This window comes from Empidonax traillii, unplaced genomic scaffold (assembly GCF_003031625.1).
Source record: "Empidonax traillii isolate 1590-97213 ecotype Southwest subspecies unplaced genomic scaffold, ASM303162v1 scaffold813:size283722, whole genome shotgun sequence".
Lineage (NCBI taxonomy): Eukaryota > Metazoa > Chordata > Aves > Passeriformes > Tyrannidae > Empidonax > Empidonax traillii.
Window position 1 is genome coordinate 143357 of NW_020956006.1, and position 12202 is coordinate 155558.

Below are 12202 nucleotides of genomic sequence, written 5' to 3' on the forward strand. Positions count from 1 at the left end.
GGCTCAGGGTGGATCTCAGCAAAAGGTTCTTCCCCCACAGGCTGGTTGGGCACTGAACAGGCTCCCCAGGGCAGTGGGCACAGCCCCAAGGCTGCCAGAGCTGCAGGAGGCTTTGGATGATCCTCTGGGGCACAGGGGGTGACTCTTGGGGATGGGCCTGTGCAGGGCTGAGGGTTGGACTGGATGATCCTTGGGGGTCTCTCCCAGCTCAGCACATTCTGGGGCTCTGTGAGATCCCTGCTGTGTCCCTGGGCAGTGGGATTAGACTGAGGAAGGACCTTCCCACCTCTGGGCACTGACCTCTCCTGCCATTGCCTGAGAAAGCAGCACTGTGACTTCTCATCCTTCCAAAGCAAAGGCTTGAAGGTGCTCCAGATCTTTTAGGTGCTGTAAGAACAGGTTGCTGACTGCATGGAAGCCACTCAGAACCAAGTCCCATGGGATCTTTCTGCTTCCAGGGCTCTTTGCTTCCCCAGCTCTTCTTTAAGGCACAGACAACAGGAAACCCACCTGGGGTTTGCTCCCTGGGGTAGGAAGGGCTCTGGGGGGCTGGGTACCCCCTCCATGGGAAGACCTGCTCCAGCCATGCCCTGGCAGCCCTGGAAGGTGGGAAAAGCAGTGGTGGGTGGGTGTGGAAACCCCTGGCTGAGGAAGAGCTGCCCTTTTAATTCCATCCTGCCCAGAGCTCCAGGGAATTGCTCTTTCCAGCTAAGTGGGAAAGGTCAGTCAGGAAGGAAGGTGATATTTTCAGGCATATTAAACCACTTGGTGCTGGCTAAAGAATCCTCACAAATGACTAGGCAGCTGCAAAATGTTAAGGCCAATTAAAACTGGAGGTACAAGCCTGAGGAGAGAACATGTTGGAGCTGCAGGGAAAGAAAAACAGAGGAGTTACCTTTAAAAAAAGCAAAGGAATTACTTTTATGGCCTCACATACACACATGTGCAGCTGCTTTCACCATGTTAACTGCAACCACAGGAAGCAAAAATACCTTTGGCTTTTCCATATTCTCTTCCCAGGTCACCAAAAATGCTCCTTGTTTCTCTAATTCCAGTGTCAGAAGAGCTGTGTTCTGCGTTTCTTAGGCATGTCCAAGTGTAATGTGTGAGTAAGAGCACTTAGAGAGCACTCATTTGGGGATCTGCCCCCAAATGGGAGGAAAAAAATCCCCAAAAAGGAATCTCAGGCAAAATCAGTTTATCCTAAAGTCAAGGCAGTTGAATCACTCAAATATTCCTGAAATTTGGTGAGACCAGCCCCAGTCAATGTTTCAGAAACTGCTAAAGGAGGAAAGAAAGGGCAGAAAAAACCCAACCAAAACCACTGAAAAAAGCCCAGAAAGTGTGCAGAAAACATGATATCCCGTTCCATTTGTTTGAGAAACACAAGTTATGACCCAGAACAATGGATATGACTTTAAAAAAAAGAGAAATTTTTGTCAATCAGTACACCAGTAATTTCTTTTTTTCTGCTCACAATTTCTGGCCTTTTGAAATCCTGGTTGTTTTTTTTGTTTGATTGTTTGTTTGTTTGTTTTTGTTTTTTTTTTTCTTTTGTTTGGTTTGGGTTGGGTTTTTTGTGTTTTTGTTTGTTTGTTTTGTTTTATTTTGTTTTGTTTTTTAATTTTTAAGCACATCCTCGATGGAGAAACATATTGGATTGTGCACAATCTCTATCTCATTGATGGAGAAACATATTGGTAGTTTTATTTATCTGAAAATACAATTGTCTGTTCTCCTATCAATGACAGGATAAGGGGCAGTGGTTTGAGAGCCTCAGTGTGCCAGTATAATGAGGATGAGATGGATCAGAATGGAAGGTGGCCATGCCCATGGCAGGGGGGTGGAATGAGCTGATCTTTAAGATCCCTTCCAATCCAAACCATTCCGTGATTTCTGTTCCCAGGGACAGAATTTGGTTTTAGCCAAGTATGAAACCAGAAATCCCCAGTTCCCACCCCAGCCCACTGGAGCCTCCCATCTGCAAAGCCTGGGGCTGTGTTTAGTTCCTGGCTGCCCCTGGGTGCACAAACACTGTGGTTCCAGAGCTGTGCTGAGCTTGTCTCTTGGCACCATGGCACGTGTGTGATCCAGAACCGTGGCCTCCTGCCGAGCTCCGCTCTCCACTGCTGGCTCACACCGACACCACCTCTCAGAGGCAACAGCCTGTTCAAAGTCTGTCTGGTGCCTGCTTAAACCAGCTTGTTGTTCGTGAGAAACTGCTGTTTCAGCTTTGATTCCTTTGAGGTGGAGATGTGAAGCGTGTCTGCAGCAGGAAATGTTCCCGGAATAGCTGTGCCGACACCCACACCTGTCCCTCAGCTTCACGGGGGGCACAGCCTGGGTGAGCTCAGAAGAACCTGAGGTGAAGTCAGCTCCCTGAAAGGCTTAACCATGGCCAGCAAAAGCCTGTGCAAACTTGTACATGGGATGGGAGAGGGGGAAAAAAGAATATTTTTAACGCTACTAATGGGAAAAAAAAATTAAGGTGTAGAGATTGCTGGGGGTTTAATCTAAATTAGCAAGGAACAACTTCACTTTTCATCAGCTGATCCACCTCACTAAAGCAGCCTCAGATGCTGCAAACCTCACATAAACTGGTTTAGCTCCTGCTGGCAATTACCACAGCCAGGTGCAGGCATCCAAGCACATCTCCATTTGGGTTGTTCTCTGCTTTAATTACATCTATTTCGAGTCACTTGGGCAAATCCAGTGGAACTCCTGTCACCCAGAGCAGAGGCCAAGTGCCAGAGTTGTAATTGCTTTGTTCCTGTTCTGCATCCAGCCCCAAGCACCTCTACCACGCCTGTGCACAAGAAGTGGGGCATTTCTCTGGAAATAAACTATGGAATAAAAATGTCTACACTTACTGTGGCCATCTGGAATTTCCCCAGTCCTTCTCAGGCTTCCTCGAAGGTGATTTTAAAGGCAAAGTGTTAGAGGCCAGGGGAGGTGCTGTCTGATATTTGCAAGGAGATATTCTTCCAAGAAGTTTTTGACTGCAAAAAAACCAAAGACTCTTTCGTCCAGTACGTGCTCTGGAGAGCAAATCCCAGCAGCAGGAGGTGTGCCAGTGCAGGGGAGCTGTGGGGCACCTCAGCCTTGGTGGTGTGTGGGCTGTGCAGAAGAGGTGGGCAGCCACGGTGGTGCCAACAGGCCCTTGCACACGTTCTCAGCTTGTAAATTGGTATGCTGAGATGGGAATCACCCACCCTGCTCACAGATCTTCTGGGCTGTGCACAGGCCCATGAGAAGCAGGGTCCAGGGAACAGCAAAGAGAATGTGTGGGAGAGATGACTGTCATAAATAAGTGGCATTATCCAGCACAGGGTGCTGACAGCTCTCCAGGGCTGGAGAAGACCTTCAGGCACCATTGGGTAACTGTGATCTGCTCTGGTGGGACCAGGGACAGCCCCCAGGGAATGGCTGGAGCTGTGTCAGGGCAGGCTCAGGCTGGATCTCAGCAAAAGGTTCTTCCCCCACAGGCTGGTTGGGCACTGAACAGGCTCCCCAGGGCAGTGGGCACAGCCCCAAGGCTGCCAGAGCTGCAGGAGGCTTTGGATGATCCTCTGGGGCACAGGGGGTGACTCTTGGGGATGGGCCTGTGCAGGGCTGAGGGTTAGACTGGATGATCCTTGGGGGTCTCTCCCAGCTCAGCACATTCTGGGGCTCTGTGAGATCCCTGCTGTGTCCCTGGGCAGTGGGAGTGGACTGAGGAAGGACCTTCCCACCTCTGGGCACTGACCTCTCCTGCCATTGACTGAGAAAGCAGCACTGTGATCCTTGTAGGTTCCTTCCAGCTCAGCAGATTCTGTGATTTTTATGTGCAAACCTCTGGGATGGTGTCAGCCCCCCATTTACCACCTGAGCTCTGCCTCAGGGGACACCAGCCAATTGTCTTCAACTCTCAGCCAACGCAGTGCATCAAACCAACAGATTTATGGCTATTTCAGAGGAGAGAGGAAATTTCCACCATATTTCAGTTCTAGGCCTGTTGGATGCCTACAGAAAATGGGATCACCTCCCTTACCTGCCCCTGGATTGCCCAGGCTGTCTTGCAGCAGAGCTATGCTCTTTCTGTCCCTCAAACAACCTTCAGAATCTCCATGCATGTGCAATTCTCCTCTTCCACAACCTGATACTCTCCCATCTCACATTACCTACTACAGAATGAAATACCAAGCTAAGAAAATCAATGGTGTCCCTCTTTATTATCATTATCATATATATTTATCATACTTGTCTTATAAGCAAAATACTTTCCACAGGAATGTCATGTCGGGTCTTGTAGGACAGGATGTCTTTGCCCATCAACACTGGGCTCAAGTTGGCAGGGAAAGTGCACGCTGGGTTATATGTTTTGTGTGTTCCCAGCTCTTTGGTCCATCCCAAGATGCTCCTATGAGGTTACTTCTCAAGAAGATTGTTTCCTCTGGAAGGTGGAGAAATGTGCTGTACCTGTGCATGTGGAGTCCCCTTCCTACACACCAGTGAGGGCTGTGCTGCCTTCTCCAAGGAGAGGGTGGCTGCCTGCCAGCTGTCTGGGATGGGGCTCACTCTGGGGTCTTCTGGAGCCAGAAAGGATGGAGGTGCTTTTGGGCACACCAAGGAAACATCTCAGACAAAGATATGAGGAAGGAGGCTCGTGGAGATGATCAGTGTTGAGCATTAAACATTCCTCCATCCCCTGGCAGAGGCCAGTGTTCTGCTCTTCTCCTTGTGACAGGACCATTCTGGTCCTGGGACTGATGTCCTGTGCTTTACATCTCTGCAGCCACAGGCACAGAGGGAAATTCTCCCTCCCCTCAAATACCTCCCACCTCCTGGGCTTAATGACATTTCCTTACAGGCTGCACTGGGCTTGAAGCCCAAGAACTTCTAAGCCTCCTTCCAGGTAAGTAATCCCAGTTTACAGCATATGAGCATCAAAAGGGTTGACCAGGACGTTTTTGTGTTCCTGTTGTTTTAAAAAAAAATACAAACCAACAAACAAACAAAAAAAAAAAAAAAAAAAAAAAAAAAAAAAAAAAAAAAAAAAAAAAAAAAAAAAAAAAAAAAAAAAAAAAAAAAAAAAAAAAAAAAAAAAAAAAAAAAAAAAAAAAAAAAAAAAAAAAAAAAAACAAAAAAACAAAACAAAAAAAAAACCAAAACTGAAACAGTTGTGGAATTGCTTCTTTTAATTATAAGTTGGTTGAATCAGGTCATTCCAGCTGTAGGATTTAAGTAATCTAACATGGTACCAGCTGCAGGAGCCAACACCCTCTCTGAGTCTCTGAAAGCCAAAGAGAGGAGGCTGAGTGTGTGTGGGGGTGGGATGAGTTTCTGAGCAAAAGAGATCATTAAAGGTGCAGAAACAGCAAACTGAGCAAGAAACATTCCATGGGATGAATTCTATCAATGAAAGTGCCTGAGAAAATGGAAACTGAAACCTTAGGCAGGTGTTTCAGTGTCTCAGAGAGAACACCCAATGACCACCAAACCAGTTTTGGGATCACATTTACAAATGTTCAAAAACAGTAATTAAAAATGTGATGACATCACTCGTGGACTCCAGGGAACACCCCTGTCTGAGGCCAGAGATGAACTGTGCATTTCCTCTGCTGGGGGACTTTCCTGCTCAGCTCACCTGCCTTGTCCTTGCTTTAGAGGTGTATTGTGAAGGTGACATTTGGTAATTTCTCCATAACTCACCTCCTGTGTAAATCACGTCATAGCAAGGTCTGGACTCGATGGCACACGGGATCTGTTGTTTCATGGTGCAAGAAGGTGGGTGTTTGCACAGGGACTCCCCCCATCTCCATGCAGTTCAAACTCCTTCCTCTGCCATAGGCCCGTGGCGGCACAAGCCAGGCAGGGCTGGGGTGTCTCTGACAGGGATGGTCCCCGAGGTGTCCCCAGGAGGTGCTGCAGGGCTGTGTGCTGTGCACAGCCCCTTTCCCCCTGTGGAACAGCACTGTGACGTGCCTAACCCCTTCCTTTCCCTCCCCACAGCTGACAAGGAGGCTGATGAGTACTACATGAGGAGGAGGCACCTGCCCGACCTGGCGGCGCGGGGGACGCTCCCCATCAACGTCATCAAGATGTCCCAACAGACCAACCACCGGGACAGGCCCCGCCGCCCCATCCGGGCCATGTCCCAGGACAGGGTGCTGTCCCCTGAGAGGATCATGCCCGAGGAGTTCAGCATGTCCTACGAGCGGATCCTGTCAGATGAGCAGCTGCTGTCGGCCGAGCGCCTGCACTCGCAGGACCCGCTGCTGTCCCCGGAGCGCTCGGGGTACCCCGAGCAGTCCATGTCCCGGGCGCTGTCCCACACGGATGTCTTTGTGTCCACGCCCGTCTTGGATCGCTACAGGATGTCAAAAATGCACTCCCATCCCAGTGCCTCAAATAACTTGTACAACACTCTGGGGATGACCCCCACCTCGGCCAAGCGCCAGGCCTTCGCCTCGCGCCGCCACAACACCGTGGAGCAACTGCATTACATCCCCGGCCACCACCACCACTACCGCACGGCCAGCAAGACTGAGGTGACTGTGTGATAGGACCTCGGGCCTTGTACATACTCTGTAAGGACTGGGGTGGCCACAGCACCCCGCACTGCAGTGGCCTTATAGGCCAAGGTAACCTCTACTAACTCAGTGTCTGCAAAGACTTCTCTGACAGTCCCATCCACGTTGTTTTTTAAAGCCACCCCTTCATCGGTGACATGAGAAGAACCCAAGCAAGCCAACAGACAGTAGTGAGGGATAATAGAGGAAATTTTCCTGATGTGCATCAGTTTCTGTCAAAGAAAGCCATAGTAATCGATGGCTCCTTCCAAGGGCTCACCTGCATCATCTCATTGTCCCCACCAATTTAGGACTCTTCCGTTGCTCCAGGTAGAAGCAGTCCCATGCAGCCCGAGGTAGAGAGGAGGAAACACAGCACCCCATTCTGTCAGGAAGGGGCTTGTCCTCATGTCTGGCCTTTCTGTAGCAAGGAGGGAAGCTCTGGCTGCTCGGGTCTCCCCCAGGCTGCTCGACACCAGTCAGCACCCACACATCTGTTCCTTGTCACCCTTGGAGCAAGTTCAAGGGCAGACTTTCCTTGGGAACTGGCAGATTTAGGGACAAGAATAGCCTGGCTGAGAAATAAACTTTTAGTTTATATGAAATATACTCATAAGATACAAACATACTAGTGCCTACAAATCGCCTGCTCTCTCAGTGTAGGAAGTAGTGGGGTTGATGTGTTCAATAAGCACAAATAACGCTGAAATGCTTGTTAGACCCTTTCCTCCACTCATTCTAATATCTTGGTGTCTCCAACATGTAAATAGGAAGGAGGAACAGGGTTTCTCTTCCTCCAGCTTCTTGCCACTGCTGAACCTATGGCAGCAGAAGTCATTCAGCTTCGCCGTGCTGAGCTGTGCTGGGGAGGTCCCGACTGCAACGAGAGCCCTGCCAGGCCAGGCTTCCACCCCTGCCCCTGAGCCTGGATCTCTCCCCACAGCCTTTCCCTGAGAGCATTTTCCACTGGCCCAGGTCCCCTGTTTCTGAACACGATTTCTCCTCTCAGTTACAACCCAGAACTCCTTATGTAGCAAATCTGTCCCCAGCCCTCAGCAGAAGCACAAGGCTGGAGGTGTCTCTCTGCCCAAGAGCAGGTTGGGAATTTTCCATGATTTTTCTCTCCACGTGATGGCCTCCCAAGAAAACCTTCCAAATTCCAATTCCACTGAGTACCAATCCTAAACATGAAGACAGTTACATTTCATGCATATAAATTATATATCCAGCATAATTATAATTAATGGGCATGTTGTATATCTGATATAATGCTAATTAGATACTGTATATTTGTAAAATCTTTAAAACAGAGACTCGTGGGTCCAGAATTTGTGAGGGTTTCATCCTTGGCTTTCCAGCCAGATTGGGCTTTGCTTTGTGGTTTTTTTTGGTGTTTTTGTTTGTTTGGTTTGTTTGTTTGTTTTAGGATTTGTTTTGGTTTGGTTTTGGTTTGTTGGATTTGGGTTTGGTTTTGCTTTATTTTTTTTTCCCTTTTATTTCTGTTGCTATCAAATTCCGTAGAACTAACTCACATTACAACACACTTCTGTAGCCAGGGAAGGGTCTCAGAGGTTTGGAAGCCCAGCCAGACCCAGTGCTGTAAGTCCTGGTGCTGGACCCTGTCCATGGTGTGCCCTGGGGGTCCCACCCCATGCTGTCCACGCTGCCCGTCCCACCTGTGGCCACGTTCCCTCCTCTGGGTGACATGACTGATTCAGGCTGTAAGAACATTCCTGGACACTTCTCCTCATGTCCTACATTTTCAACCAAGTCTTTTCCTACATTAAACCTCACTGAACTCAGCTCTGCCCTGCTCCCTCCCCTCAAATACCTCCTGCCTCCTGGCCTTAATGGTGTTCCCAGCCACACATCAAGTCCTGTAGCAAACAATGGTTGCAATGGTCGTAAGTTGGGAGCTTGAGTCTCCTGTGGAGGTTTCTGAGTCTCCTGTGGAGGTTTCTGATGCAGCACCAGGTTTGTCAGAGTAGGCAGGAAGAGCACATGTCCTTACCCCGGTGGGATTTAGAGGCAGGCCTTTCTCTTTCCCAGGCTGTCCTGAGTCTGTTGGTATGAGTTCCAGAGCTTTATTGTGCCCCATCAGATGGAGACTCTGCTGAGAAGGATCCATCAGCAAGGTGCTGGGGCTTTGTTTGACGGAAACTGAGCTGGGAAGGAATAAATAACAGTCTCCATGGTCCAGATTTGGCAAAATCATTGGGCAAAATCATTCTGGGCAACAACCAGAACTGTCTGTGGATCAGAGTGGCAGTTCATGGCATGAGAGGGATGAGAGAGTAAAGGCTCACACCTCCTCTGCTGACCCTTCCCTTGAGGGACATCACTCTCCCCTGACTACCTCCAAGCTCCTCAGCTTGCTCACTTTGCTCCCAGAAGACAATCCCTGTGACAGTATTGCCCTTTGCTGACCTTCCACAGACCAATCTGTGACTCTTGTGAGGACAAGAGACACTAACAGGGCTGATGGGGAGTCCCTGCTGAGGTTCTGGGGCTCTTCCATTCCCTCTTGGCCCAAGAAAGGCCAGGATTTCCCCTCTTCAGGCAGGGAGACATGAACACTGTAGGAGAGGGGACGCCACCCCAGAGTCTGCAGGAGCTGTGGTGGCAGAGCCAGAGGAGCAGAGGTGACAGTGTGAGGCCATGGGTAGGTGGACACTCCTCTCTTTCCATTCCCAAAGCTGTCTGTCTCAAGCTCCAGTCCTTGTCTAAATGTTACATTTGCGAGCTAAGAAGCTGCTGAACCAGATGTGTATTTGGGAATTTTTCCCTCAAGCAGCCCATGCAGATGCTGAGCTGTGCCCGTGTCATTTGACCTTGGTGTCTTCTCTTATTCTGCCTGGCAAATATCACCAAACCCTCTGCCAGTGTGTCCAACCTGGGCAATAACCCTCCAAAGCAAATTAAGCCCCATTTCCTTGTCTTTTCCACCCACTCAATTGTTTTAAGCAGATGTGTCCCACCCTTTTTTGGGCCAAATCTCTTCAGGGACTCTGCCACCACCACAGAAAGTTTCCAGCCAATTTTCTTGGGAAGGAACAATGCCCTTGATACCAGCTGGGCACCCTGTGTTCCTATGGCTTGCTGTATGTGTTGGGCTGGGTTGGTAGATGGGGCAGTGATGTTCCAGCACACACAGGCGTTCTTTGGTTATTTTTTGTCCTTATTCCTCACTCTGGGAGTTTGTCCCTGAACAAACACTTGCTCTGGGACCGGGTGTTGTGTCCCACAGTTGTCCCAGAGCTTCAGTTCCCTGTGATGATAATGGGAACACCTTCCCGTTCCACAGAGGGTTCAGACCGTGACGTGAAGGGCTTTGAGACCCTCTCACAGCAGAAACTGTAGAGCAGCAAAGTGTTTTTCTGACTATTGTTTGTCACTGTCCTGACACATTGTGTGTGATGTATTACAGTTGTGTCTGCCCAGAAAGGGAGTGCTGGGGTGGGGAGATGCCACGTCCCCAGATTCCCCATTGCTCTCCTTCTGGCCAGGGTCCCTGGCAGGCACAGCTCCAAGGGGTGCTGTCACCTCTCTGCTTTCTCCTCCTCTTGTCTGAGTCACCACAACATCCTGCACTTGGGAGAAAGGCAGGGAGCAGCCACATTCCTCTGTACAGTGAAATAGAGTCTGCCTTGATTAATCCAATATACTCTGAAGAACTGAGCTTTTTCTTCAACCCACAGGTGGAAACACCCCTGTGGAGTGTCCAGTTCCCTGAGTGCATGTGCAGGGACCAGGGGACAGGCTATAGAAAAGTTTGTATTATTTCCTAAAAACTGATCATTGTTTGCATTCCCTGAGCAGCAACAGAAACCAGTGCTCTGCCCTGGGGTTTATACACCAACCTCATGTGTGTGTATGTATATGGACACAAATATATATACACATACACACTGCAAAATGCAATCAGTAATTCTGACTGACCCTGTACCAATCAAAGCTTCAAACTGCATCGAATCACTCTTTGAAATGTGGCGAACTATTTTTAATGAACCACACAGAGCACCACATGGAACAGAATTTTGTCATAAAAAGTCTTCTAATGCCAGTGACTCGTGTTTTAAGGAAAAATGAAATATTTTTCAATGTTTTAAAGTTCCTTTTATAAATGATGATCTGTTATTTGGATATGGGAGTGGGTGGGGAAGAAACAGGGACAGTTTTCTGGGAGCAAGCCCTCCTTTCCTGGCCTAGATTTCATTTCTTTCTGCTGTTCTGGAACCTGGCTGGCTGCAAAGCTGGTCCCATGAACCTGGGCTTCCTGCATGCATCTTTCTGTTCCTGTGTCCATCAGAGGCATTCCCACCAGGAATCTGCAAGAGCCTGGCATGCTTTTTGTAAGAGATGACCAGTTCCTGGGAGCTGGGACATGTCTTCATCTTCCACCACTGCAAACAAACTCACCATGAAACAGGGTAACTCCAGTTGTGTTTGAAATATGTGTTCTACTTTGTGATCAATCTGCCATTTGCAGTTCATGTGATGGAGAAACAGCTTGTGTTGTTTTTTGTTTCGGGTTTAGTGTTCATGTGGAAGGAGGGACCCTGCTGAAATATCTCCCTCACGTACAGGTCTCGTGTTGGGGTATATTTCCAGTGAGTGAAAAGTAGGGGGAAATAGGTGAGAAAGGGGCTTAAATATTTTCATACAAAATGTTGTAGCAATAAGGCTGTGCTGGGGCTGCTCCTCAGAGAGCAGCCACTTTGTGCTGTCCATCAGCAGACGGGAGGAGGGACCATTCCCAGTTCCCAGAGTGGGCTCTTGGGGTGCCCTCACCAAAACCCAGCTGGGAAAGCCCCCGTGGCAGCCCAGGGGTGAGGGGGGAGCTGGGTGGTCCCTTTTGGGCGTGGTGGTGTTGATGTGAGTGAGATCTGTGCCCTCAGCACCCTGTGTCTCCATGGCCACGCGATGTCCGGGAGGTCTCCATCCCACTGCTCCCCTGACCCTCTGCCCCCCCGTGCCCCCCTGCAAACCCCTCAGACATTTTTGTAGCAAGAATTTCTTGGCTCTGAGAAAGACACTTCTTACTGTAATATTTTTAGTTTCGGGGAACAATATTTCCTAAGAGGGGTTAAGTGGATATTTTTGTGCTTTAGCCCAGTTTATGGATTCCATGTTTATTATACAGTAGTACTGAAGAGGAAGTACATTTGTATCTGTAATTTGCACAGACTCTTGGTTAACCATTAAACAAGCTTCAAGATGAGCAGTATTTGACTGTTTTTCTCTGTATTATTCTTGTTGTTATACTTAACTGTAAAAGCACATTCTGTATGTACTGTATACAAAAATATTATCAGTTTAGTAAAATTTAGAGTCTTAAGGATTTTTCCACTTTTGTCAGTAACAAATATTTATGGATTAAAAAATAAAGGCAATTTCAACATAGAAGTTGTTTCTTTTTGATATCTATTGGGGGGAAATAAAAACCATTTTCTTGGCAGCCTTCCCAATATTTGTAACCAGCGTTTGAAAGGTAGATATCTGTGATTCTGTGTGTAGCTAAATAGCATCTATTAAAATGAATGCTGCAAGGTCTGCAAGAGTCATTATTTTTATGGATTTATTTACTGCATTTAATCATCAAGCCAGAAAAAAGAAGCAGGGGAGAAACAAGACATTACCATTCTCTGTAA

The 12202-nt window shown here is 48.3% G+C and overlaps 1 protein-coding gene across 1 annotated transcript in view; it reads left to right on the forward strand.

Annotated features, from left to right (window-relative positions):
* The window catches only part of LOC114066797 (protein shisa-6-like), a 31695-nt gene extending 19741 nt beyond the window's left edge, over nucleotides 1-11954 (forward strand). The window contains exon 4 of the mRNA XM_027901780.1: nucleotides 5992-11954. Within this exon, the coding sequence (XP_027757581.1) occupies nucleotides 5992-6542 (551 nt within the window). The 3' untranslated portion in view covers nucleotides 6543-11954. The remainder of the gene's footprint in view (nucleotides 1-5991) is intronic.
* The last annotated feature ends 248 nt before the right edge of the window (nucleotides 11955-12202 follow it).